The sequence below is a fragment of the Poeciliopsis prolifica genome, unplaced genomic scaffold (genome assembly GCF_027474105.1).
Source record: "Poeciliopsis prolifica strain line A6 unplaced genomic scaffold, Auburn_PproV2 SCAFFOLD116, whole genome shotgun sequence".
NCBI lineage: Eukaryota > Metazoa > Chordata > Actinopteri > Cyprinodontiformes > Poeciliidae > Poeciliopsis > Poeciliopsis prolifica.
In genome coordinates this window covers 621,993-646,582 of record NW_026562491.1, presented here as the reverse complement: position 1 = coordinate 646,582, position 24,590 = coordinate 621,993, and the positions used below count along the sequence as shown (strand labels likewise).

The 24,590-nt window shown below is 42.3% G+C and overlaps 3 protein-coding genes and 2 pseudogenes across 4 annotated transcripts; 1 reads left to right on the top strand and 4 right to left on the bottom strand.

Moving 5' to 3' along the window:
- Nucleotides 1-234, bottom strand: part of LOC129354700 (NLR family CARD domain-containing protein 3-like) — a 53,224-nt pseudogene extending 52,990 nt beyond the window's left edge.
- Nucleotides 235-1,354: 1,120 nt separating this feature from the next.
- LOC129354699 (T-cell surface glycoprotein CD3 zeta chain-like) lies at nucleotides 1,355-10,409 on the bottom strand (annotated as a pseudogene).
- Nucleotides 10,410-14,669: 4,260 nt separating this feature from the next.
- On the bottom strand, nucleotides 14,670-16,491 carry LOC129354735 (protein CREG1-like). Its single transcript, XM_055024219.1, is given in 6 exon segments — nucleotides 14,670-14,687; nucleotides 15,311-15,399; nucleotides 15,484-15,597; nucleotides 15,667-15,786; nucleotides 16,102-16,151; nucleotides 16,154-16,491. Coding segments are annotated over 5 exon segments (612 nt in total). The 5' UTR covers nucleotides 16,395-16,491; the 3' UTR covers nucleotides 14,670-14,687; nucleotides 15,311-15,312.
- A 440-nt stretch (nucleotides 16,492-16,931) lies between these two features.
- On the bottom strand, nucleotides 16,932-21,436 carry LOC129354733 (histone-lysine N-methyltransferase SETDB2-like). Its single transcript, XM_055024217.1, is given in 12 exon segments — nucleotides 16,932-17,243; nucleotides 17,321-17,409; nucleotides 17,545-17,691; nucleotides 17,817-18,061; nucleotides 18,663-18,734; nucleotides 18,737-18,831; nucleotides 19,199-19,521; nucleotides 19,609-19,878; nucleotides 19,939-20,051; nucleotides 20,521-20,628; nucleotides 20,699-20,812; nucleotides 21,154-21,436. Coding segments are annotated over 12 exon segments (1,791 nt in total). The 5' UTR covers nucleotides 21,185-21,436; the 3' UTR covers nucleotides 16,932-17,059.
- A 250-nt stretch (nucleotides 21,437-21,686) lies between these two features.
- Nucleotides 21,687-24,579, top strand: LOC129354687 (uncharacterized). Of its 2 annotated transcripts, XM_055024174.1 has the most exons (9): nucleotides 21,687-21,906; nucleotides 21,968-22,168; nucleotides 22,837-22,959; nucleotides 23,034-23,266; nucleotides 23,328-23,465; nucleotides 23,537-23,724; nucleotides 23,811-23,890; nucleotides 23,965-24,048; nucleotides 24,240-24,579. In XM_055024174.1, the coding sequence occupies exons 2-9, from the start codon at nucleotides 21,982-21,984 to the stop codon at nucleotides 24,383-24,385; spliced, it is 1,179 nt and encodes a 392-aa protein (XP_054880149.1). In that variant the 5' UTR covers nucleotides 21,687-21,906; nucleotides 21,968-21,981; the 3' UTR covers nucleotides 24,386-24,579. The 2 variants fall into 2 exon arrangements, with proteins under 2 accessions (XP_054880149.1, XP_054880148.1); XM_055024173.1 differs by having other exon boundaries at nucleotides 21,687-22,168.
- The last annotated feature ends 11 nt before the right edge of the window (nucleotides 24,580-24,590 follow it).

Here is a 24,590-nt window from a genome sequence, read left to right as displayed (position 1 = left end):
TTTGGCCAGAAAGTTCATTTAAAAGTCAAATAATAATAATAATAATAATAATAATAATAATAATAATAATAATAATAATAAATAAAGAATCTGAAACATAGTCCACAACATTTTTTAAAGTTTAACATTTTCCTAAATGGCAAAGATTTCACAACTTTTTCAGTTTCTAATCTTTTTTATTTTTCATTTTATCTTTGGTCTTTCCATGATGATTCTCACCTGATCCTCCTTCATTGCTGAACATAAACTTCTTTCATCTTTAGTCTCTTTCAGCCTGGAGGCTTTAAGTTGTTCAACTAGTTTGTCTCAAACGTTTCCAACAAAAGTTAAAAACCTGCTGAGTTACAAACAGGTTTTAATTTCCTGCAGCCGTTCACTGGAAGATGTTTACCAGTTTCTGTCTCTGCTGTGCAGAAATGTTTCCTCGTTGCCAACATGCCTGAAAAAAATAAAAAAAAGGTTCAACCTCCAAACATTAAGATCCATCCAGCAGGAACCTTTTCTGATGTGTCATAAATGGAAGGTGAAGGTTTCAGATCAATGTTAATCAAACTAGTAAATATCATTTAACACAAAATTCCTGATGCAGGAATTACCTGGGAACACTTCAGGGTGGGGTCATAAGGTCGTCCATCAGCGGCCCGCTGCGTTTTTGGGTTAAAAATATTACAAAGTTTTGAGTGTCATAATTCAGAGGAGGGTTGTGAAGCCCTCCTCTGATTGTTTTACTGATAAAAAGTGAATAATCTGTTTCTCCTGATCTTATTGTTCCTGACTCACCTCAGGCTCCGCCCCTTCTCACTACAGTACAACAGTATCAGCCCGGCAGGCTGATGAAGCAGAGGAAACCCTGACTTCTAGTTCTAGTTGGTCTCTTGCTGCTCTTGGTCTGGTCCCTCACTGGGAGCCAGTGACTAATAACTTTAGCAAAACACATGAGCTTCTTTTCAGTCAATTATTTCTTAATATTGATGAATCATGCAGATTATTTCACTGATAACATTTATAACATTTACCCAAATTATGAGTGAAACAATCTCCAATTAAATAAGTAACTAATTCTCCTGGCAAAATTGAATAAATTATAGGTAAATCTTTATTATTGCAAACCTTCATTCTGTCCACCAGGAGGCAGAAATGAGTAACAGATGTTTATTTAAGACTCATTTAATCATCAGATAAAAGCTTTACATTTAATAACATTCTAAAAACAGCAGAAATTCTCAGGAAAACATAAAAAACAACAAAAGTTAATAAAAATGAGTCATGAGTCAGAGGAGATATGATTAAAAACAGCAGAATAACAATTAAAATCATAATGTCCATCATAAATGTTAACCTAAATATATTTCATTTGATTTTATCTCTGATTTGACTAAATGTGTTTAAATTGTCCTTCTTGTGTTTCCATCCAGTTCAAACTGACTTCAGGTTCTTCAGACTTCACACAGTCAGACATTAGAAGCAGAAACTATTGAGCAGGTTTCCTCCTGTTTCTCATCCTCATACAAATATTTACACAACAGTGAAACTTCTCTGCATCGAATGCTAATTAATGAGTGGAATTATTGATTTCCCTTTAAACTAATCAAAACTATTGATCACATTGATGAGCTCTAAATAAAAAACTGTCATATTTCAGAATTTTAAAGCTCCAAATCTGGTGGAAAAAGCCTTAAATTCCCAGATGTTGAGGAGCCGTCGGGTCCAATCAGAGTAAAACTTGGTGCTGATCTGCAGGATTCTTCAGAACCGACCCGGTTAGCGGGCCGGAAGCGGCTGCATCTGCAGGGAGTCGTAGGTGTCTCTGGTGACCGAGCTCAGACCCTGAAAGCAGCCCATCAGTTAATCAATCAGCTGATCAGAGCAGATGTTGGACGGGTCGGAGCGGTCCGGTCCGGTCCGGTCCGGTCGGTACTCACCTGGTAAACCTGCTCGTTCTTCCGCTGACGCTGCAAAAACAAGAGTTTTTAATGCAACCGGTTCCAGAACCTGACAGAACCTCATCGTGTTCAGACGCTCACCTCTCTCCTCACAGGAAGCTCTTTATACGTCGGTTCTGATCGTTTCTGCAGGCCCTGAAACCCAAACAGAACCAGTTAGATAAACATCCAGAGGTCACTGCGGTTCTGGTCTGGACGGTTCATCTGGTACCGTGTAGGTGGAGTCATCCGGCGCTCGGCGGTTCTGAGAGACACAACGAGAAGAACAAGATGAAGCATCTGAACAGAACCAGAACCTTCAGAACCGGACATCTGGACTCACCCGTCCTCGCTCCGGGTCGGTCATCAGCGGCTCGTAGGTGTCGCCCGTCGCTCTGCTGAGAGACTGAACACAAAAACACATGAAGACGAATTTCAAGAGAAAATCTGAGCTGCGACACGACGAGACGACGGGACTCACAGCGTAGGTTCCATCGTCTGAGCCCTTCGCTTTGGTTCTGAAGAACTGGAACACAGAAGGTCCAGAATAAGTTCTGAAAACTCACAAACCGTCTGAAAGAACGAATTTATAAAAATATGTTTGTGATGACAGTTTGTTATGAAGCTGATCGACTGTGAAAATATCGACCTGCAGCAAAAACCACCAATCAGAGCCAGGAGGAGGGGCTTAGTGCTGTCAATCATCCTCATGTATTCACTGCTGAATGTGTTAAAGGCAGAAAATGACTTAATGTTTCAGGAAAACTGTTTATTGTTTTCCTTTTTCTACCAAACAAACAGGTTTTAATCTCAACCAGCTTTTTATTGAAGGATAGTTTTGATATTTTATTTCACTTGTTTTATTGATTTTAGATATTTAAAATGTTTTCCAGTTCTAGAGCTAAATGGTCATTAAAATGTAAAGTTTACTGATCTGTCTTCTTGATTATGATAATCTTGGTCTTAAATAATAATGTGTCCTGGTTTGACCCGTCATGGAAACATGTTCTGCCTGGTTCTGCCTGGTTCTGGGGTTTGGACCCACCTTCTCCTTGATGAACATGCCGGTCATGATGAGACCGTAGAGACCCAGAAACCAGGATGTAGCAGAGCTGGGGGTCAGTGATGCTCAGCGCCTCTGTGGAGGTCAAACACACACACACACACACACACACACACACACACACACACACACACACACACACACACCACACACACACACACACACACACACACACACACACACACACACACACACACACACACAGAGAGAGAGACACACACACCGACAGTCAGGGTCTGGCTGCAGCTGCTAGAATGTGTGCGTGTGTGTGTGTGTGTGGTGTGTGTGTGTGTGTGTGTGTGTGTGTGTGTATATGTGTGTGTGTGTATATGTGTGTATGAGCAAAGCTCAGCGGTTTCTTCAGCTGCTTCAGCTCTCACTGCGGCTCATTAGCTCACAGGTGTGTGTTGGAGTGTGGTTCAGTGTGTGGTGTGTGTGTGTGTGTGTGTGTGTGTGTGTGTGTGTGTGTGTGTGTGTGTGTGTGTGTGTGTGTGTCAGTCAGACTGAGATGCAGCAGTAACCTTCATCTCAAAACCTCAGCAGAGTTTCAGAGGCTCTGAACTGAAACAAGCAGGTTCACCAAACTAAATCTGAGACCAGAGCGAAGAGAGCAGAACAGAACCGGAGCAGAACCAGAGCAGAACCGGAGCGGTTCCGTCTGAGCAAACCAGATCAGAGAGCAGGCTTCCCAATCTTAGACCGGACCAGAACCTCTGATGGAAAATTCACATTTCTAACATCTTTGTACGTCAGTTTGTGTTTCTGCTGCTTCTGAAAACAACCCAGATGTTAAAAACCATCCAGCTGTTTATTAGCCGAAGGTTCTGATTCTGGTTCAGGTTCAGGTTCTGGTTCAGGTTCTGGTTCTGATTCTGGTTCTGGTTCTGGTTCAGGTTCTGGTTCTGGTTCTGGTTCTGGTTCTGGTTCAGGTTCTGGTTCTGGTTCTGGTTCAGGTTCTGGTTCTGGTTCAGGTTCTGGTTCTGGTTCTGGTTCTGGTTCAGGTTCTGGTTCAGGTTCTGGTTCTGGTTCTGGTTCAGGTTCTGGTTCTGGTTCAGGTTCTGGTTCTGGTCCAGGTTCTGGTTCTGGTTCTGGTTCAGGTTCTGGTTCTGGTTCTGGTTCTGGTTCAGGTTCTGGTTCTGGTTCTGGTTCTGGTCCTGGTTCTGGTTCTGGTTCAGGTTCTGGTTCTGGTTCAGGTTCTGGTTCTGGTTCTGGTTCAGGTTCTGGTTCTGGTTCTGGTCCTGGTTCTGGTTCTGGTTCAGGTTCTGGTTCAGGTTCAGGTTCTGGTTCTGGTTCTGGTTCTGGTTCTGGTTCTGGTTCTGGTTCAGGTTCTTGTTCTGGTTCTGGTTCTGGTTCAGGTTCTGGTTCTGGTTCTGGTTCTGGTTCTGGTTCTGGTTCAGGTTCTGGTTCAGGTTCAGGTTCTGGTTCTGGTTCAGGTTCTGGTTCTGGTTCAGGTTCTGGTTCTGGTTCAGGTTCAGGTTCAGGTTCTGGTTCTGGTTCAGGTTCTGGTTCAGGTTCAGGTTCAGGTTCAGGTTCTGGTTCTGGTTCAGGTTCAGGTTCTGGTTCAGGTTCAGGTTCAGGTTCAGGTTCAGGTTCAGGTTCAGGTTCTGGTTCTGGTTCTGGTTCTGGTTCAGGTTCTGGTTCAGGTTCTGGTTCAGGTTCTGGTTCTGGTTCTGGTTCAGGTTCTGGTTCTGGTTCTGGTTCTGGTTCAGGTTCTGGTTCAGGTTCTGGTTCTGGTTCTGGTTCAGGTTCTGGTTCTGGTTCTGGTTCTGGTTCTGGTTCAGGTTCAGGTTCTGGTTCAGGTTCTGGTTCTGGTTCTGGTTCTGGTTCTGGTTCTGGTTCAGGTTCTGGTTCAGGTTCTGGTTCTGGTTCTGGTTCAGGTTCTGGTTCTGGTTCAGGTTCTGGTTCTGGTTCTGGTTCTGGTTCTGGTTCAGGTTCAGGTTCTGGTTCTGGTTCTGGTTCAGGTTCTGGTTCTGGTTCAGGTTCTGGTTCTGGTCCAGGTTCTGGTTCTGGTTCTGGTTCTGGTTCAGGTTCTGGTTCTGGTCCAGGTTCTGGTTCTGGTTCTGGTTCTGGTTCTGGTTCAGGTTCTGGTTCTGGTTCAGGTTCTGGTTCTGGTTCTGGTTCAGGTTCTGGTTCTGGTTCTGGTTCAGGTTCTGGTTCAGGTTCTGGTTCAGGTTCTGGTTCAGGTTCTGGTTCTGGTTCTGGTTCAGGTTCTGGTTCTGGTTCTGGTTCTGGTTCTGGTTCTGGTTCAGGTTCTGGTTCAGGTTCAGGTTCAGGTTCAGGTTCAGGTTCTGGTTCAGGTTCTGGTTCTGGTTCTGGTTCTGGTTCAGGTTCTGGTTCTGGTTCTGGTTCTGGTTCTGGTTCTGGTTCAGGTTCTGGTTCTGGTTCTGGTTCAGGTTCAGGTTCTGGTTCTGGTTCTGGTTCTGGTTCAGGTTCAGGTTCTGGTTCTGGTTCTGGTTCTGGTTCTGGTTCAGGTTCTGGTTCAGGTTCAGGTTCAGGTTCAGGTTCTGGTTCAGGTTCTGGTTCTGGTTCTGTTCTGGTTCTGGTTCAGGTTCAGGTTCAGGTTCTGGTTCAGGTTCTGGTTCTGGTTCTGGTTCTGGTTCTGGTTCTGGTTCAGGTTCTGGTTCTGGTTCTGGTTCTGGTTCAGGTTCTGGTTCTGGTTCTGGTTCTGGTTCAGGTTCTGGTTCTGGTTCTGGTTCTGGTTCAGGTTCAGGTTCAGGTTCTGGTTCAGGTTCTGGTTCTGGTTCAGGTTCTGGTTCTGGTTCTGGTTCAGGTTCTGGTTCAGGTTCTGGTTCTGGTTCTGGTTCAGGTTCTGGTTCAGGTTCAGGTTCTGGTTCAGGTTCTGGTTCTGGTTCTGGTTCTGGTTCAGGTTCTGGTTCAGGTTCTGGTTCAGGTTCTGGTTCAGGTTCTGGTTCTGGTTCAGGTTCTGGTTCTGGTTCTGGTTCTGGTTTCTGGAAAATGAGACGTTTCAGCAGGCACTGCCCTGTTGCCTAGCAACCGCAACGTTGCATAGCAACACGATGTGCCACTTGCTACTTTCTGGTTGGTTGTGCAGGAGGCTCCACTAATGCTTTTCAAAGATGTATGGTTGTATAATTGTGCATCTTGTTGACCAGCAGCAGCTCAGTGACAAAACTGACTAAAGTCTAACAATCAGGAACCATTTAGTGCAGAAACGTAAACGCCGTAAACCTCAGACGATTAGAGCGACTTCCTGTTTGCTTTTCTGAACCTTCCTCTTCTTCTCTGTGCCGGAGAAACATTTTAAAACGAGAGAAATGAATCTAAACGTGTTTTTATCTCTAAACGTTAAAAGTTCAAAACATCAGGAATCAGAAATAAAACCAAAAAGAATCAAAGTTAAACTAGAAACAATATGCAGAAACATGTCAACAGAAAGAAGAATAATAATAAAACAAATTAAAGCTTTTTAAAGTTTTACACTGAAAATAATCATTTTAATGTTTTTGCAGGTTTTAATAAAACGAAAACTAATTTAAAAACCTTTTTGATCTTTTGCTGTGTTCTGTTTTCTGGTGGTTTATCAATGAGATGCTGAAGCTTCTGATTAATAAAGATTATTTATTGATTAATTGATTACATTTTTAACTAAATTTAACAACAAAGTTTATTCAACTTCTCACTTCAGGACAAGAAAATTATTTTATAGTGTTAATATTAATAACTAAACTACCTAATAATTTAGTTATTTTCAACATTAAATAAAGTTTGTTAAACTAAACGGAGTAAAGTTAGTTTTTATTTCCCATCCAGATGTTTGGAGCGTTTTTAGCTGCAGCTCTTTTTAAAATTTATCATCTGATTTTTGAGAATTCATTAAAAAATGGAGCTGATTCTATTTTGTAAATATTTTTGTACTTATTTAGAGAAATCAAACTAATCAGATGTTAGTTAGTTTTCCCTCTTTGTTCTGGTTTCTGTTGAAACTCTTTCAATCGGATCATTTCTGCCAAATAACAGAAATTAAATCAATATTTTCTCTGCAGAATATAAACGTTTAACGTCAGAAATGTTGTAGAAACACAACATTATTTAGAGATTTACACATTATTTGTAGTTTTTCTGAGTTTGAAAAACGATGTTAAAATGGAAACAATGTGAGAAAATCAAACTTTCTTGGATCAAAAGTTAAATAAATTTTTTTCAGTGTCATCAGTTTGATTTAAAAACAAACAAAATAATATTTTATTTCTGTTGTAAAATTGATCAAGAAATGAAAGTTGTGATATTTAAAATGTTAAACTTTGTTTTTAAAGTGCAAAATTTGTTTGGATTAAATTAGCTTAATGTAAAATAATTAAAGATATTTAACAATAACACTTCATGAACTGGGTTTACTGGTGATGCTGGGTTTACTGGAAACCTGATGTGATCTGCAGATGTAAACACTCAGTGGAAACAACGGATCATTTCACTCAGATTCTTCATGAATCATCGTTTCTCTGCAGATCAGTGTTTCCAGGCTGAGTTTCCATCACAGCAGGGGTTCCCTCCTCGCCGGATCCTCGGCTGTCGGCCTGATAAAACCAGAGAAACTTTGACTGCAGGGCTTCAGGCTGAAGCTGCTCATTAACACCTGCTGAGCAAAGCTTCAGAGTTCAGAAGCGGCGACGGCTTCCTGAACGAAACAACATGGGGCTGAAAACAGAGAAATGATTTTATCAGCTGCTGAAGCCCTCGACTCAAAGAGACGCTGCAGCGACAGAAAACCTTCAGTCTGAGCATCAAGACGCCGCGTCTGCATGCTGGGCGTAAAAACATGCAGAAAATCAGAAAGCAGGAAACGTCAGCATGAAGTTATTGATCTGTTTAGATGATTAGGATTCATTTGTGATCATTATTACATTTAAATCTAGCTTCATTTTCAGACTTTGCAGAAAAACGTGTCAGATTAACGGAGCGGAAAATAAAGAGTTTGATGAGTTTAACTGATGAAGATCCAGCAGGAAGTGGAGCCGATAAAGACGTTTTATATCAGTTTGTTGTTTGTATCTCGTCTTCATTTCTACTAATTATGTCATGAAGTTTACATTTTTAAAAGGTAAAACCAAATGATGAAGGTAAAAATAAATGACGAAGCCTCTGGTTGGATTTTCAGACTGGATCAAACTACCAGTAAAACTTTAACGGAGCAGAAAGTCAAACTTTTCACTGCAGTTACCAGCAGGAAGAAAAGAATAAAACCTGAAATCAAAATAAAACGGCTCCAAGAATCTTCAGCTTATTGGGGACTTTTATAAAGATAATCTTCATTTTTTCACATTTTTACATGAAATTAATTTTTTCCTAACGTAAATCTCATTGTAAGGCGTTAAGCGATCCATCTGGACTGAATGGAGGAAGAAGAAAAGAAGTTTTCTGCTGTTTTAGTCGCAAACTGAAGCTGAGCCTGCAGGCGTTTCTCAGAGACGAGGAAAGTCAAACAGGAGTCCCACAGGGTGTCTTCTTGGCCCACTTCCTCTTCAGCTCTGTGGTTGGTACAACAATTTCTCTACTTTGAATAATGTGAACTGAAAGTGACATCAGATAACAAAACGAAGCTTTTCAGGCTGAATTTGTCTCAGATTTGACTGGGATCAGTTTTTACTCCTCCGTCTGATGAACAGACAGGAAGTGGATTAATATTAACGAAGGGCGCCGTTCTCAGAGCTGCGTTGGTGCCGACGATGCAGAGGATGAGATCTTATCACCGCCTGACATTTTTCACGCTTCTAAAATAGATACAAACATTAAAATAAAAACTGGAAGCCTTAAAAGAACAAACTGCTACAACAAGCTAACGACTGGTTTGAAATGGAGGCTCCACAGGGACGTGAACTCGGATCACTTGGGTTCAGGTTTACAGGGAAAACTTTTCTAACGCGGCTAAACTCATAAAATAAACTGTAAATTTTTGTTTCCAAACACGTTCAGTAAAAAATGCATGATGGGAATTTTTTTTATTTAAATTTCTCTCTTCACTCTGATGGAGAGAAAAACCTTTCACCTGGTTTCAGCTTCGGGTCGGAAACAGAACCTGATCTGCAGGTCCACCTTTGGTCCAGATGCCTGCAGGCGACGAGACGCAGGAAGGAAACGCTGACTGAGCGAAAGACACTTAACTACCATATGTTGCCTTGAAGACATGGTTTGTCTTCAAGGTTTCAGAAGATTCTCGTGAAACCTCGGACTCCACGGAACCGGGTCCAGTCCAGTAACCTCCAGGTGTTTCTAACAAGCAGACATTAGATGCTGGGTTAGTTGGGCTCTCTGCTCCAGGGAAATCAGCTGCACCTTTAAAGCAGCAGTTCCTCTGGAGCAGTGATAGGTGGCGCCGCGTTAGTCCTTTTCATCTCCAGCAGTCGGACTTTTATACGAAGCTACGTGCAGAGAAGAAGAACGGAGACGCCCTGAGTTAAGATGGCCGCCGTTTATCGTCTAAAGTTGATCAGAGCCGAAAGCGACGGCAGCGACGCTTTGTAGACGGAATATTAAAAACACAGAAAGTTTCTATATAAAAAAAGAACTTTTCTAGATTTAAAAACAGAAAATTGACTAGAAATGGCTCAAATTTCTAGAAAAAAACATTACTTTACAAAATATTTTTTTCTATAAAATCGTTGTTGAAATTAATCTAAAACTTTCTAAGCGTTTTAGAAAACTTGCATCTTTTCAAATCCATAAATTTCTTGTTTTTTCTAGAATATTTAAACTCAGATTTCTGCATTCTTTCCTCAAAATATTGAGATTAATCTCAACATTTCAGAGGCTTTTGGGATTTTATTAGCAAATTTTCAAACTCATTAATTTTCCAGTTTTTTTTCTGGAAGATTTTGGTCGTCAAACTCAGAGATTTGTTTTGTCTAGAAAAACTTGGCTTAAAACTCAGAGTTTCTTGTTTTCCTGAAAAGTTTTTTTTAGAATCTCAAACTGTCAGAGTTTTTCAGTGCAGAACTTTTTTCTGCAGCTCCTGACGGTCAGCAGACGGAGGAAGCTGGAAGTTTCTTGCCCGGTTCTGGCCCGGTTCTGTTTGGATGTGGACTTGGCCCTAGAGGAGTTGGGATGTCATGATGCGTTCACTGACTGCGTTGGTCGCTTCATTCTCTTCATTCTCTTCATTCTCTTCATTTGCAGCCTGTTGTTTTCGTCCAGGTTGCAGATTTTTGCTCTCGTGTTCAGGAATAAAAGTGGGATGATGCTGATCCGGGTTTCCGGCTGTGATTGTGGAAAACTTTGTGAACATAAAGTGTCTTCAGAAGATGGCGGCGCAGCGTGTTTCCTCCTCAGACTATCTGCTCGTCTCCGTGAAGCTGCTGCGGTCGCACCGTTGGCAGTTTACCCAACACACCTGAAGCCTGAATCCAGGACCCTCGGCGCTCCGTCAGCGACATGTTGAGGCGTTTTCCCCTCGCTCTCCTGTCCAACATGGCCGCCCAGCTATCAGCTGGTTCCGCTGGCTGTTATCAGCTGCAGCCATGCGGTTCTGGTCACTTTATCGGACCACAGAGCTGATGTTCAGATGCTTCAGAGAGGAAAACCACAGAGCTGCTTCCTGAGCGGGGGATTAACATCGCTTGCTCAACGGCTCTGAGGCAGAGGCTGCAGAACCGGTTCCATCAGAACCGGGTTCAGCTTTTGATCAGAAGATAAATTAATCTGATGTAAATTTAAGGGTAAAACTCTGCTGACTTAGCAGCAGACCAGTTTCTAACTCGTCTCTTATGATCAATAATCAGTTATTAAATAATAATATGTTAATAATATGTGATTAATAATGAGATCCAGTTTAAGGTTTTTATTAAACTTTATTTCTGGTTAAAAGTTTATTTTTCAAAACGGAGCGCATCAGTATCTCCAGTTTTCATTTTAAATAAAATCATCTTTGCATCTCCTGCTGAATAAATATAGTTTATTTGATCTGCTTTTAAATGTCGTTAAATTAAAGTTTATCATGTTTAACCCGACAGAACCGTGACTGGACCCGGATCTGGTTCTGTTTGTCTCTCATTTAGCTGAACTGTGAATTTATCTAGTTTAGAAACATTTAGTGTTTCGATTGTTTCTCCTAAACTGGTTGAAATTCAAACAAATTCAAATTATTTATTCCAGTTTAATATGAATTCAGACACATTCAGACCCAAAGGACCGGGCTGAACCGGACCAGGAACCGGGCCCATTACGTCCAACACTTCTGAAGAGTTAAACACTTTCAGTATAAAATATGGTTAACGCTCTAATAATTATGACAAAGAGTTTTATTCACTCTGTTTATTGATTTTTCTGGGTTTTATCTGTTTAATTTTAATACATTTTTATTAAAAGCTCATTTTGTTATGAATCAAACTTTGCTTCATTAAATCTATAAACTGCCTTTCAAACACCAGAAATTTATTTTTTGCAAAATGACATTTAAACTCTTGTAATTTTGTTTAAATAGTCTTTTATAGATTTAACTAATAACACCTAAATATGGATTCATTTACATATTCGCCACTAATGTTTAATCACATCGGCTGCGATTAAATTGATTTTATTTGTTTACGTCATAACTTTGATTCATTTTTAAACTTAAATTACAAACTAAATGATTAAATCACATAATTTAATTTAATTAAACTAGTTAGTTCAAGTTTTCATACTAAATATTAGTTTTATTTCTCCGCATGTTTTTAGTGAACTAAAAAAATCAAATATTTTGAAAGAAATCCATTAAAATTGTTTTCATTTTTAAATATTATATTTCCCTGAATGTTTGAAAAACTTTATCTTAATGATACCAAATAACTTTTAAAAATAAAAGTCTGTCATTAGTTCAACTGTCTGGATGCTAATCCAGTTTGCGAGCTAAATGCTAAATGCTAAATGTTAGGGTCACTGCTGTTCATCTGCAGTTAAACTTAATTTATTTATTAACGTCATTATTAACCTCACCAATCAGAAAATGACTAAAACAGGAATAAAAACGCATGTCGGCTATTTTATATTTAATCTTTCTGAAACCAAAGAAAATTAGCGTAAAACATGGCCGCCAACTTTAACGTTCAAAGATTGAAGGTTTTTTTCTTTAAAACTCAGAAACTTGATTTCATTTGAACGTTTTACTGTTGTTGCATTTTTTTATGCAACAACAGTAAACAGTGTTTACTGTTGTTGCATTTTTTTATGCAACAACAGTAAACACTGAAAACACATTTTCAGTGTTTGGAACCAGGTTTAACACAACTGCTGTTAAAATGTTTTAATTAATTGATAATTGATAGTTTTAATTAAAATCGTTTTTAATCACCGTTAAAATGACGAGGGTCAGATTTGATCAACTAAATTTAATCATTAAAAAGAAATTAAAATGAAAGGAAAATAAATCATTCTTTAAAAACAGTTTATTTTTGGTCATTTTAAAGGTTTGAACCCACTTTGACACATTAACAGTGTTGTAACTTTCTGTAATATGCTTCAAAACTTCAAAACATTTTTCTTGAGCTGCTTTAGTGGTTGAACTTTGAAACATTTTTAGTGATAAATGTGACGCTACGTGGCCTGTAAAATGTAAATGTGTCATATTTCAAGTTTGATACATTAAATGTACAATTTTGTAATTATTTTAAAATTAAAGGGTAAAATATTTGAAAAATATGTAAAAAAGAATGATAAAAAAGGTAAACTGTTCCATAAATGTTTGTTTTGCGATGAAGGAAAGAATAAATTAGTTTGCAGCTGACAGATTTATGGCGTTCATGATCATTTCTGTCTTAATTTGAAAGGTTTGAGCCAACATTGACATTTCTCTCTTTTCTTGTGAAAACATTAAATATCTGTGCTGATGCTAATCTTGTTTGTTAGCTTACATGCTAAAGTTTAAAATAACTTGCTGCCGTTAAACGTCCCGATACATCATGACGACTTCAGGTTTATTTAATCAATTTAAGTTTTAAATATTAAACTTCATGAAGGAAACTTTTTATTTGGTTCTGTAAGAAGAACAACTCAGGATCAAAGATGGCCGCCAGAGGCTTCGCTCATCTTTAGCTTCTTTTTGTTGTCGAAGTTTTGACTGAACAAAGCTCTGCTTTCAGAAAACAGCCAAAACATTTTCTCATATATATATATATCTATATATATCTCTATATATATATCTATATATATAGAGATATATATATATATCAAATTCAATAATAAGAAAGAAAAAATCTTTTTTTAAAGAACTGCTGTATTTTTTTTAGATGTTTTAGCAACTTGTTTTCAGATTGTAAATGGCAGACTAACAGCAGAAACACGCTGGTTTATTTTTAAATTTTCTGAAAATAATTTTCTTATGAAACAAAAACTGAAAATTGAGTTTTTTCATGCTGAACCAACTGCAGACTGCCATCGGTCGCTTTCATTTGGACACAAAACGTCCTAGTCAAATCCAAGCAGCAGTCAGACTGACCTCTGCTCTGAGGTGAGCGGCGTGGCGACGCCTACCTGTGGAGGGCAGCAGGGAGGCGAGGACCAGCAGGCCAGTACCCGGTTCTGGAGCTCCATCTCAGACCAGTGTCCCCAGTCGGTGCAGGTAGTTCACAGCGCTCCGAGTCGTGCAGCGGCAGCAGCGAAGTGAGGCGTCTTCCTCTGCAGCGTGGTGATGAAATGGGACAGGAAGTGGTGAGGAGCTGCTGTGCCAGGTGACACAGCGACACACTTCTCCCCCCCGCACACACACACACACACACACACACACACACCGCCCCGCTCTGCTCACACACGGAAACACCAATTCAGCTGAAACACACACAACGCTTCAGAGATGTTTACCTGCAGTGAGCTTCACTCAGGATCCATCGCTCTGCAGAACAAACCGGCAGCATCATGCTGCGGGCCGGATCAGAACTTCACCACACATTTATATAAAATAACACAAACGCTGATCTGTTTCTGCTAAAAATCTTTATTTTTCTTTCTAAAAATACATCTGATTTTCTTTAAAAAAAGTATGAAAATATATTCTGACAAACACACTGAAATATTGCCTTATTCTGTTTATTAAAAGATAAAACATCAGATCTGAGCCCTTCATGAAAAAGTGGAGACATTTTGTTAAAGATAAAAACACAAACATGATCACAAATTCACATTTAGACGTTTAAAGTGAAGAAATTTAGTCTGAGTCTAAACTAATATTTCCTAATTAATGCTCCACCTTCCTATCGCTATGAACCATGGGAAATGTAGTTACTGCAAGAAAAATGCACAATACCTAATAAATAATATTCAGAAGGACAAAGGTCAACCAGAAGAATCAGTCAGAGAACTTCTTAACACTTTGGTTCATAATAATCCCCAATATTAAAGCAAATATTCAAATAAATCTCTTTAAAGTGCTTCAATGGCGTCTAGGCCAATGTCTCCCCCCAGTGGTGAAAGTTCTGAACTACAACTTCCTAAAATCATTTTTTTTGTTTAAAAAAATATTTTTTATGTTTATTAATGTTTAAATATAATTAATTATTCATGTCTATAGCAACATTTCTGAAAAAGATGAATATTGTTCTGACTTAAAATCTATCATTTTTGATTCAGCAGCCATTTAATTGACTCCAATTCATTAGTTCTGATTGATTGATTAATGAATTGGTCAGAAGAAGAAGTGGAACAATTTGAAGAGAAAGAGAAGAAGAGAACTGGCTGAGGACTTCATCATCATCATCACTCGGGTCAAAGGTTGATTCCTAAACACAAACATAATTTATTACTGATTTTCTGATTGTGGTGGATATTATTATTACAATATTCAGTAATACAATAAATATCACTATCATTAGATGATCAATAGTATTAATATCTCTACTAATGTTATTTTCATAAAACAAATATGAGTAAAATCATATTTTTATTAAATATCATATTATAATATTATATCACAATAAGTTGCACAATTTTTTATTAAACCAACATTAAAGATAGTTTAAATTAAAATGTAATTTTCTTCTAATTTAATTCAAATTTATATTATCTATCCAGTAAGATGTTATATTATATATGATTTATAAACTACTTGTTCTATTTGTATTTATTTATTTGAAATTTAGGTAGCAATATGTTACTATGAACTTTATTATTATATTATGACACTCATTATAGTTAATTGTAGATTGTTAATTTAAAAAAAATCATTTTATTAACACATAATAATTAATTATTTACTGATCATTTTTATCAACATTCTAGAAATTTCTATGTTTTCAAGGTTTATAAAATTGATTTTTTTAATTTAGAAATGTTTTTTCAAAACAACTTCAGCTTCAGGACTACAAACAGCAAATAAAGGACTACAAAGACCAGCAGCTCTCACCCTCAGTGATGCTTCCTGTGGGGCGCCGCCTGGAAATATTCGTCAGGAGAGACGGTCTTCACCCCGCCGAAGTAATCCAGCACCCACACCTGAAACGGGGCAGGGAGGAGGTCTGAGACCGGGCCGGAACAGAACCGGTTCTGCTGGTTCTGGCGGTTCTGGTGGTTTGGTACCTGAGTGATGTTGAACTTGGCAAAGAACCAGTTGTGGTCGGTGGGCCAGTCGATCATCTCTGGGTGTCGGCTGAACAGAGCTTTCTTTGCAAAGTCCGCCTCGGTCCCGTTCACCTGGAACACAGCAGGGTCAGAGGTCATGTGAGCGTCTGTGTTTACCTGGGAACAGGTGAGAGTTGTTACCTGGACGACGGATCCAGACAGGATGATGTGAGCACAGAGCGGGCTCTGAGGGTCAAAGCCCTGCTGCTTGCAATAATCCGTCTGGGCCAGAGACATGGCCAGGGACGCCTGAGGGTTCACCTGGGGGTCAAAGGTCACGCTTTATTAATAACTCATATAGAAGTTACAAATATCTTATAGTGCAATGATAAACAAGCTTTAAAAGGTTTTAAAGTTATAAATATGAATTATTTCAATGCATTTTTGTTTAAATATTAATATTTTAAATATTTTGTAATGATAAAATGAAAATGGCTAATTAACATTTTACAATGTTTAAATGTTTAAAGGTCAGCAGATCTCCAAACTGCTGCGTCACTGTTTACAAAACGTGCTGCGTCATGCCGGAGCCCAACGTCACGTGACGTTTGTTTGTGTAACAGAACCGGGATTTACCTGCAGGTCTTGGACCGACACCTCCATGTGGGTCAGGTACATGTAGGGAACCCGGAGCTGGTTCCGGGAGGCCCGTCGCTCACCGAGAAGACGTTGGAGAACGGCTGACCCTCCACCGGCTTGTGGCTGGAGATGGTGGCCATGGAGGCCCAGTCACACTGGTGGGCGATGAAGCGGGCCACCCGGGCCACCTGGTCATGAGGAGGGATCTGGACCCGGCAGGAGGAGGAGGCGGAACCGAGGGCGGCCCAGGAGAGGCCGAGGAGGAGAGGAGGCCACAGAGCGGAAATCATGGTCGGTCGGTGTCAGCAGGACAGTGGCTCACACAAAGCCGAGGAGCAGAGATAAACAGAACGCTAACTTCCGCTCCTGACTGTCACAATAAAGCCACTTCCCGTTTTCACAATAAGAGCTCTGTACACCCAGAGCCGTAATTTCTAAATAAATATTGAAAGTAGTACATTTTTACATTATTTTATTAATCTCAGGGAGATAAAAAAGTTTAGAAAGTAAAAAAATTATTAAACAACCCTCCAGGTTTTATAAAGTCAAAAAAGGGAAAGAAATTATGAGAACTGAATCAGAAATTTAAGTTCTAAAATAAAATTCTAAGAATCTCAAATTTTCTAAATTTTTATGTTAAATTTATTGTTTTTTACACCCATAATGACCCTGACAAAGTGTCATAAAATTACATCCAGACCTTTAGAAGGTAAATAAATATGAAATGGCCAAAAAAGTGTTTTGCGATGATTTCATGATGCTTCTTTGTTTTCAGTTTCAAAATAAGAGTTTTGATCAAATAAACAAAAAAATGAATAAAATCTACAAACATTTCAAAGTACTTTATGAAAATATTTTTTCAATTGCACAACTTTTTAAATAACAAATAAGCTCAAACAGATTTTACAACATTAACACTTTTAGAATAGGAATCAGTAAGAAGCTGCAGCATAACTCAGTTTTCCTCCGTCGCTCCTGGACCTTCAGCTGCACAGACGTCACACAGCTTCTCCTCCAGGTGGAGCCATCCCTGGCAACCGTTGCTACGGCAGAGACAGGGCACTTCCTGTTCCTGCTCTGAGGTGGAGGTGTGAGCGTCAGAGTAGTTCCAGGTGAGCTCAGTGCCAGCTTTCACCACCCTGAAGGACACAAAACCAATGAAAACACACCTGAGGGTAAAAAAGGGGCGGGGCTTACAGTGACTCCTCCCCTTCACCTGTTGGTGAAGAAGGCGATGACCGGGAAGGCGGGGTCATGGGAGTCCGTGAAGACGTTCTGGATGAACAGGTTGGGCTGGCAGCTGTGCTGTGGGCCGAGATGAGAATAAATACATAAATAAATCAATAAATATATTCAGTAAAAAAATTAGCAAACCAACGGTTTCTTGACTTTCACTTTTTCCTTCCACTCAACTTTCCATGAACATTCCTCCAGACTCACGTTGATGAAGCGTCCGACGTTTCCCTCCTTGCTGGCGTCGATGAAGCAGACTTCCTCTCTCTCTGCTCCTCGTTTGAAACTCGTCGGGCTGCCGTCCTCCTGGATGTCCATCGACACGGCAACCCTCACTTCAGCCAGGCCTCCGTCCTGCAGAACCAGAACCGGAACCATCAGACGTCATGAAGCAGCAGTAACTCACCATGAAAACCATCCTGGACAGAACCAACCTGGTCAGAACCAACCTGGTCAGAACCAACCTGGTCAGAACCAACCTGGTCGTGGTTCTGAGCGGCGCCGCTGGACTCGCCGGGTCTCTGGATCACTGGGACGTGCTGCATGGAGGGGGCGGAGCCTGGCGGAGGGGGCGGGGCCTCCAGCAGGTCGCTGCGCGCCTCCAGGATGGGCGGGGCCAGCCACTCTGTGACGACCTCCACCTCGTCGTCTGACGGCAGCTCGGCCCGGGTCAGCTTGGGGGGCAGCGGCTCCGTGGGGCTGTGGGCCCGCTGCAGAACCACGCCTGTGAACAGAACCACGACTACTAACAGAACCGGACCTGTTAACAGAACCACCACTATTAACAGAACCTATGACTAATGAGAAATTTAATAACTATGAAAATGTCTACTTTAATATTTATATTGTGTACTTGTGCAAAAAACAGAGAATTTTATGAAAACATTTTCAGAATGAAATGAAAATATGTAAAACATCATTTTATTATTTAGATAATCTATAAATACTTCATTATTATCATACTAATATAATGCAAAATAAATGACAATAAAGATTCATAAAAGAATAATTAATACTCAAAAAAAAAATTAAAAAACATGAAGCAAAAATGTATATTTTATGATATTTTAATGATATAATGCTAAAACACCAAAAATATAAATACTTTAAATAAAGGGGAAAAAAGCTACATTTCAATAATTTGTTTGAAATTGAATTAAACTCTGCTCAACATTATTTAACAAAAAGAAAAAAAAACATTCTACCAAACGAATTATTGATTATAAATTGTAAAATATTCACCAGGACTAAAACTGATCAAAATCATCTGGACCTTCAACAAACGACTTTATTGGTTTATATATTTATACTGATTTCCAGCCGACCTGCGTAGATGCAGACGAACGTGCCTCGGTCCAGGTCGTCACGGCAACGGACACCCCAGCCCCGATCCTCGTCTCAAAGACCTGGAGACGAACTCTGACCCCTCTCTGGACCAGCCGGTTCTGGCAGCGGGCCCGGTCGCAGCCGCACCACGGACCGCACTCAAACAGGCTGGAGGAAGAGGAGGGATGATGAAGAGGAGGAGTGATGAAGAAGAGCGATGATGAAGAGGAGTGATGATGAAGAGGAGGAGTGATGAAGAGGAGGAGGGATGATGAAGAGGAGGAGGAGTGATGAAGAGGAGGAGTTATGATGAAAAGAAGGAGTGATGAAGAGGAGGAGTGATGATGAAGATGAGGAGTGATGAAGAAGAGCGATGATGAAGAGGAGGAGGAGTGATGAAGAGGAGGAGTGATGATGAAGAGGAGGAGGAGTGATGATGAAGATGAGGAGTGATGAAGAGGAGTGATGATGAAGAGGAGGAGGAGTGATGAAGAGGAGGAGTGATGATGAAGGGAGGGAAACGTCCTGTTCTCACCCTGACTGGACCGGCTCCAGCAGCCTCTGGTAGCTGTAGCCCCGCCCCCCGGTCGTCATGGCAACACAGGCGCAGTGCAGCGCCTCGCTGCAGCCGTCGCTGCAGTCACAGCAGGCGTCGAACAGCGCGGCGCCGCGGCTCAGGAAGCAGCCGTGCGGCCAGCGGTCCTTCCGGTACCGGAAGCCCGCGGGCCGCCCTCCCCCCTCGCCCAGCACCAGCTCCACGGGAACAGGCTCCGCCCCCCGGCTCAGGTCGTTCTGCGGCTGCGCCGGCAGAGGGGTCGGGTCCAGCTGCACCAGGTGGTTGAAGGTGAAGTAGTCCACCTGCAGAGGGGACAGACCGGGAAAAGACCGGGTCAGAACCACGTCTGAGCGGGTTAGAGCGGGCTCTCAGGCCCGGTTCTGGTTCACCTGCAGGACGTCGTGGCTCTCCGTCGCCGATAGGAAGGACTCGACTTCTTGGAAGTTTCTGAGGCTCTGTCCGCACGGCGTCTTGTAGATGACGTCCCAGTCGCCCCCGGCAACAGCCACGTCCAGGCCGTCCGGGCCGGTTCCGGTCGGGGACACTAGCGGCATGGCGCTCAGCCTCTTGAAGCCGCACAGCAGCGGCACCTTCAGCGGATTCTGGCCGTACAGCTGTGAGCTGGACTGGGGGGTTCTGAGTAACCCGGGCAGGCAGGCCTGGGAACACACAGAGGTCAGAGGTCATCCCGTCACTGGCCCGGTTCTGCTCCTCCTCACCTTGCAGCAGGGGTGAGGGTGGTACTGCAGCTGGACCGGCGCCAGCGGAGGTAGCAGCTCCTCTCTGCCAGCAGGGGGCGACAGTCCGTTGAAGTGAGCTGGCAGCAGCCCTCCTGCAGACACACAGGGTCAGTCAGAACCGGACCAGAACCAACACATTAGTCATACTTTAATGATCCCTAAATGAAGGACGTTGGTAGCACACAATAATAAAAAATACATTAAAAATCAGCCAGATATATTCATTGTGGCGTTCCTCAGGGATCTCTACCTTTTCTTATGGAAGTTAATGACGTCACTACACACCGCATTTTATTTAGGAGAACATATTTACACAAAGTGAAAATGGTTTGCAACAAATTATCTACAAATTTTGGTAAAACAAAATTTTTGAATATTTCCCACAATTACATGTTAAAGGAATCAAGATGCAAAACAAATTAACTTGTTGGCTGTTCTCACAATACAAACCCAATATTTATAGTTATATTGGAACTTCATAAATTTATAACAATATTTTTAAGTTTATGTACAAAGTTCATAGAATAATGTTCAAAACATATTTTTACAGTAGTTGAGTACCTGAACCGATGACCACCTGGACCACGGAGGAGTCCTGGTCCTGGTCCGGAGGAGACCCGAGAGGAACGAGGTCCAGACACTCCAGCAGCCTCTGGGCCTGGACGTACTCTGCAACAGAACCAGCATCACACCAGAACCATGCAGGAAAGTCTGGACCCCGGCCAGGACGGACCAGTACCTTTATCTAGAGCCGTCTTCCTCTGCAGGGCCTGCTTCAGGTGGTCCAGGTACTGGGAGACCCCGGTGAAGACCTGCTCCACGTCCTTCTCCGCCCAGAAGCTTTTCGCCCTCTCTGCAGAACCGAGACCAGCAGTGAGCTGCAGAACACACACTGCGCCCTCTGCTGCTAGCATGTGGGAAGGTCCAGGAGGTGTGCATACTTTCAGAAATGAAAAGCTTTTGATTAAATAAATAAGTCACAGAAATAGATTGAACTGAAGTTCAGATTGCCCTGAAGAACTGTGGCTGACTTGCCCTGACCAATATGGCGGCAACAAGCATCACTCAGACCGAAATCTGTAGTTAGAAATCACAGTTCTGACAGAAAAAAATGAATTATTGTCCAGTTTATACCATGTAATGCCCTACTGTGACCAGTTATCTCCCAGTTTGTGTGGGGCTCCACTGTCTTACCCACATCCCGTGGATCCAACACGTCCCCCATGTCCACGGACAGCTAGCAGCGCTAAGCTAGCTCCAGCTGAGAACACAAAGCCAAACAAACCCAGTTTGTGCTGGTACCGATCCACTCTGACCCAGAGCGCTAACGGCAGATGCAGAGCTGAAACCAAATCATATTATTAGTATTAATCAGCCCTGCAGTGACCGGAAAAACGGTTTAAACTCCAGATTAGCTCCAATTTAACCGAAAACTAACACAACCTGCAGCATGGTTTATGCCTGGAAGCTTCTTGGTTCAAGCGGGCCGCCGTACAATGAGTGGTTGTTTTCCCTGACTTTTGTTTGACAGGTATAGTTATTTTATTTAAAATATAATCTGCCGCACTTTTAAAAACTATCATTAATATAAAATGATAATCGACTTGATAAATGTCTGTGATCTGTGAAACTATTTCGATCATTAATTTTAAAATAAAAATAAATGTTCCTGCCTGGGAGGAAAAACTCAGGGAGTAATTTATGTAATGACCCTCGCGGTACGCCGTACTGCTGCTTTGTTTACTGAATTACAACGTTAATGTGTCATTTTATTGATAATCCGGTTATATATGAAGAAAAAACCAGTATGTAACTGGAGGAGGTGTCAGTCTTTACTGGGAGGACCGGATGTTTACAGGCGGGCCACTTCCTGCTGAGTTTTGTAACTATTTGATAAGCGCTTATATAAGTTCTGATGAGGAGGGAGAAGTTCTTGGCAGAGGACAGGTGAGGCTTGAAATCAGCGGTTCTGGTTCCGGTTCCAGTTAACGTGTTTTTGCTGCTGCAGGTTGCAGGCTGGACATGTCTGCAGTGAGGCGGTCAGTGAGCGAGGCGTTCTGGGCTATGTGCGCCGCAGACTCCCTGTCCATGCCGGTCCACTGGTACTACAACATCCAGGACATCAGCAGGGACTTCGGAGGCTGGATCCGCGGCTTTGAGGCGCCTGCAGAGAGACACCCGTCCAGCATCCTGACCCTGTCCAACACAGGTACCAGAACCGGGCCGGTCCAACATCTGTACCAGTAAACAGGGTTTCAGCAAAACGGATGAATTTATCTGAACTGTTGAAACTGGAGCCATTTCTTGGTGTCAACCTGGTTTTTTCTAGTAGAAAATATATTTATTATATTTTAATGAGTTTAATATATTTTTTAAAAAATAGATCTGTTTTATTAGTTTAAAATTATTTTTTGCATTTATGTTTTTATTTTGACTATTTTTATTTATTTCAAAATGCAGTTTAGATAAATATATATATAATCATCTATTAGTATTTATAAATTTTAGATGTATTTATTTGCTGTTAATTAAAGATTTTATTTTTTAAAATGTATATATTTTTATTTTGATCATACTATTTTAAGTTTATTCAGTCCAAAACTGGCAAGTGATTGGTATAACTGTTGGAAACCCCCAGTGAGCATGGCATGGTGGTGGCAGCATCATGCTGTGGGGCTGGATCCGCCGGCCGGGTAGCATCATCAATGTTCTGGTGTCTCGACCAATCAAAATGCTAGATTGGTCATGGATGATGTGGCGAATAGCTGGAATACTTTTAATCATGTTCCTTCTTCAGAACAGAAGAGTCTCCAGAACCCGGCCCTGAGGAACTTCTCCCTCGTTGATGACTCTGTTCTTTCCTATTTCCTGTTGCAGCCGGCAGCGGTCGCACCGCCTGGTCCACCGGCGCCAAGCGAGTCGACGTGGTAGGGAGCGTCATCCTCCATGATAAGCTGGACCTGTGGCGATCCTCCAACGGCTCGGTCCACTACCACCAAGGTACCGGCGCTCAGAGCCGCAGCTGTGTCAGAACCCGTGACTGTCGGATCTTGATCGTCTGTCCGGTCCTGCAGGTCTCCAGGCCGGAGACAACACCCTGAACATCCTGTGCTCCCTGCGATCCGCTCGGACCATGGTCTCCGGGCGTTTCGCCGACGTCTCCCAGCCGGAGGTCCGGGCCGCCGTTCTGTCCGACTACGTCCGGTTCCTAACCACACCCGGCTCGCACGCCGACACCTACGCCGAGTCCTTCCACCGCTCGTTCTTCGCCGACTGGGAGGACGGGAGGCCGACGTCACCCAGTGAGGTAAACCAGGAGCTCCAGCTCCGATGTTCATCAGGCCGGTTCTGACTCTGCTTCTCTTCAGGTTCTGAAGTTTGCAGAGAAACGATCCAAACAGATGATGAGCTCTCGGTTTCCTGACAGCCAGCTGGACGCCATCGGTTGCCTTCCCACGATCCTCCCCTTTGTCCTGTTGTCTGCTTCGGCCAATGAGGATGAAGCTGTGAGCAAACCCGACCCGTCCGGCCTCATCCGAACCTGAAGGTTCGGTCTCATGTGGTCGTCTCTCCTCAGGTTTCAGCAGCGGTGGAGTTCGTGAAGCTCACCCATCCTCACCCCAAAGTGCCTGAGTACGTGACGATCTACAGCCGGGCACTGCACGCCGTGCTGGGCGGGGCCAGCGTCCGCCAGCAGGCCGAGTTCGCCCTGAAGAGGCTGGAGGCCTGGGACGCCTGCCAGAGCTACAGCCGAAAGGCCGCCAGGTCCGTCAGAACCGGGCCAGCGGCTCCGGGGAAGCTCTGCTGAAGGTTTCAGACATGAAGCGGCTGATTTCTTTTGACTGTTCCAGGTTTCCAGCATCTTCTGAGGAGAGGCTGAAGGTCCACCAGAGCGCCGTGAGCTACCTGGGTATGGCCTGCTACAACCGAGGTCAGAGCCTACAAGCTCAGCTTTAGCTTTACCTTAAGAGAGCTGTCCTGACCTTTGACCCATTGAACCCACAGGGGCCCTGTCCAGTTTGTTCTACCTGGCCTACGAGTTTCATGATGACCCTGAAGGAGGAATCCTGGCCAACACCAACTGCGGAGGTCAGAGCTGAAGACTTTGGCTGAAACAAATCTAAAGTGAAGGCATCAACAGCTAAACGCTTCAATAAAGCAACACAGTGTTTAGCTGAAGCTAATGATAACAGACTTCAAAATTAAAGCTAACTGAAGGATTCTTAACACCAGTAACTAAAAGCTGGATCTCCTGATGTTGAACCTGTTTTGGTCTCCAGGTGAAAACTGTAACCGCGGTTCGGCCCTGGGGGCCCTGCTGGGGGCCGCGGCCGCCCACCGCGGCGGCGCCATCCCTCAGGAGTGGAAGGACAGACTGAGAGACGCGCAGGAGTTCCTCCCCAACATCCTGAAGGACATGCTGTAACAGTAGTGGCGCCCCCTGGAGGACAGGAGGACTACTGTTCCCACAATGCACTGCAGCTTTATTATTCCAATATTTTTTGTTTACAATCATAATAAATATATATTTAACTGTTTTTTATTTAATAATTTGAATGCAGATGTAAACGTCATGTTAACTATTGAAAGGGAGCTTCATTAAATAATGGGTTATATTTATTATTTTTGCC

What these genes read in the sequence shown, in the direction of transcription:
- LOC129354687 (XM_055024174.1), top strand. Translation starts at nt 21,982, where the DNA reads ATGTCTGCAGTGAGGCGGTCAGTGAGCGAGGCGTTCTGGGCTATGTGC. An exon ending in TACAGCCGAAAGGCCGCCAG is followed by an intron (nt 23,725 to 23,810) that starts GTCCGTCAGAAC and finishes TGACTGTTCCAG; the next exon opens with GTTTCCAGCATCTTCTGAGG. An exon ending in TATGGCCTGCTACAACCGAG is followed by an intron (nt 23,891 to 23,964) that starts GTCAGAGCCTAC and finishes TTGAACCCACAG; the next exon opens with GGGCCCTGTCCAGTTTGTTC.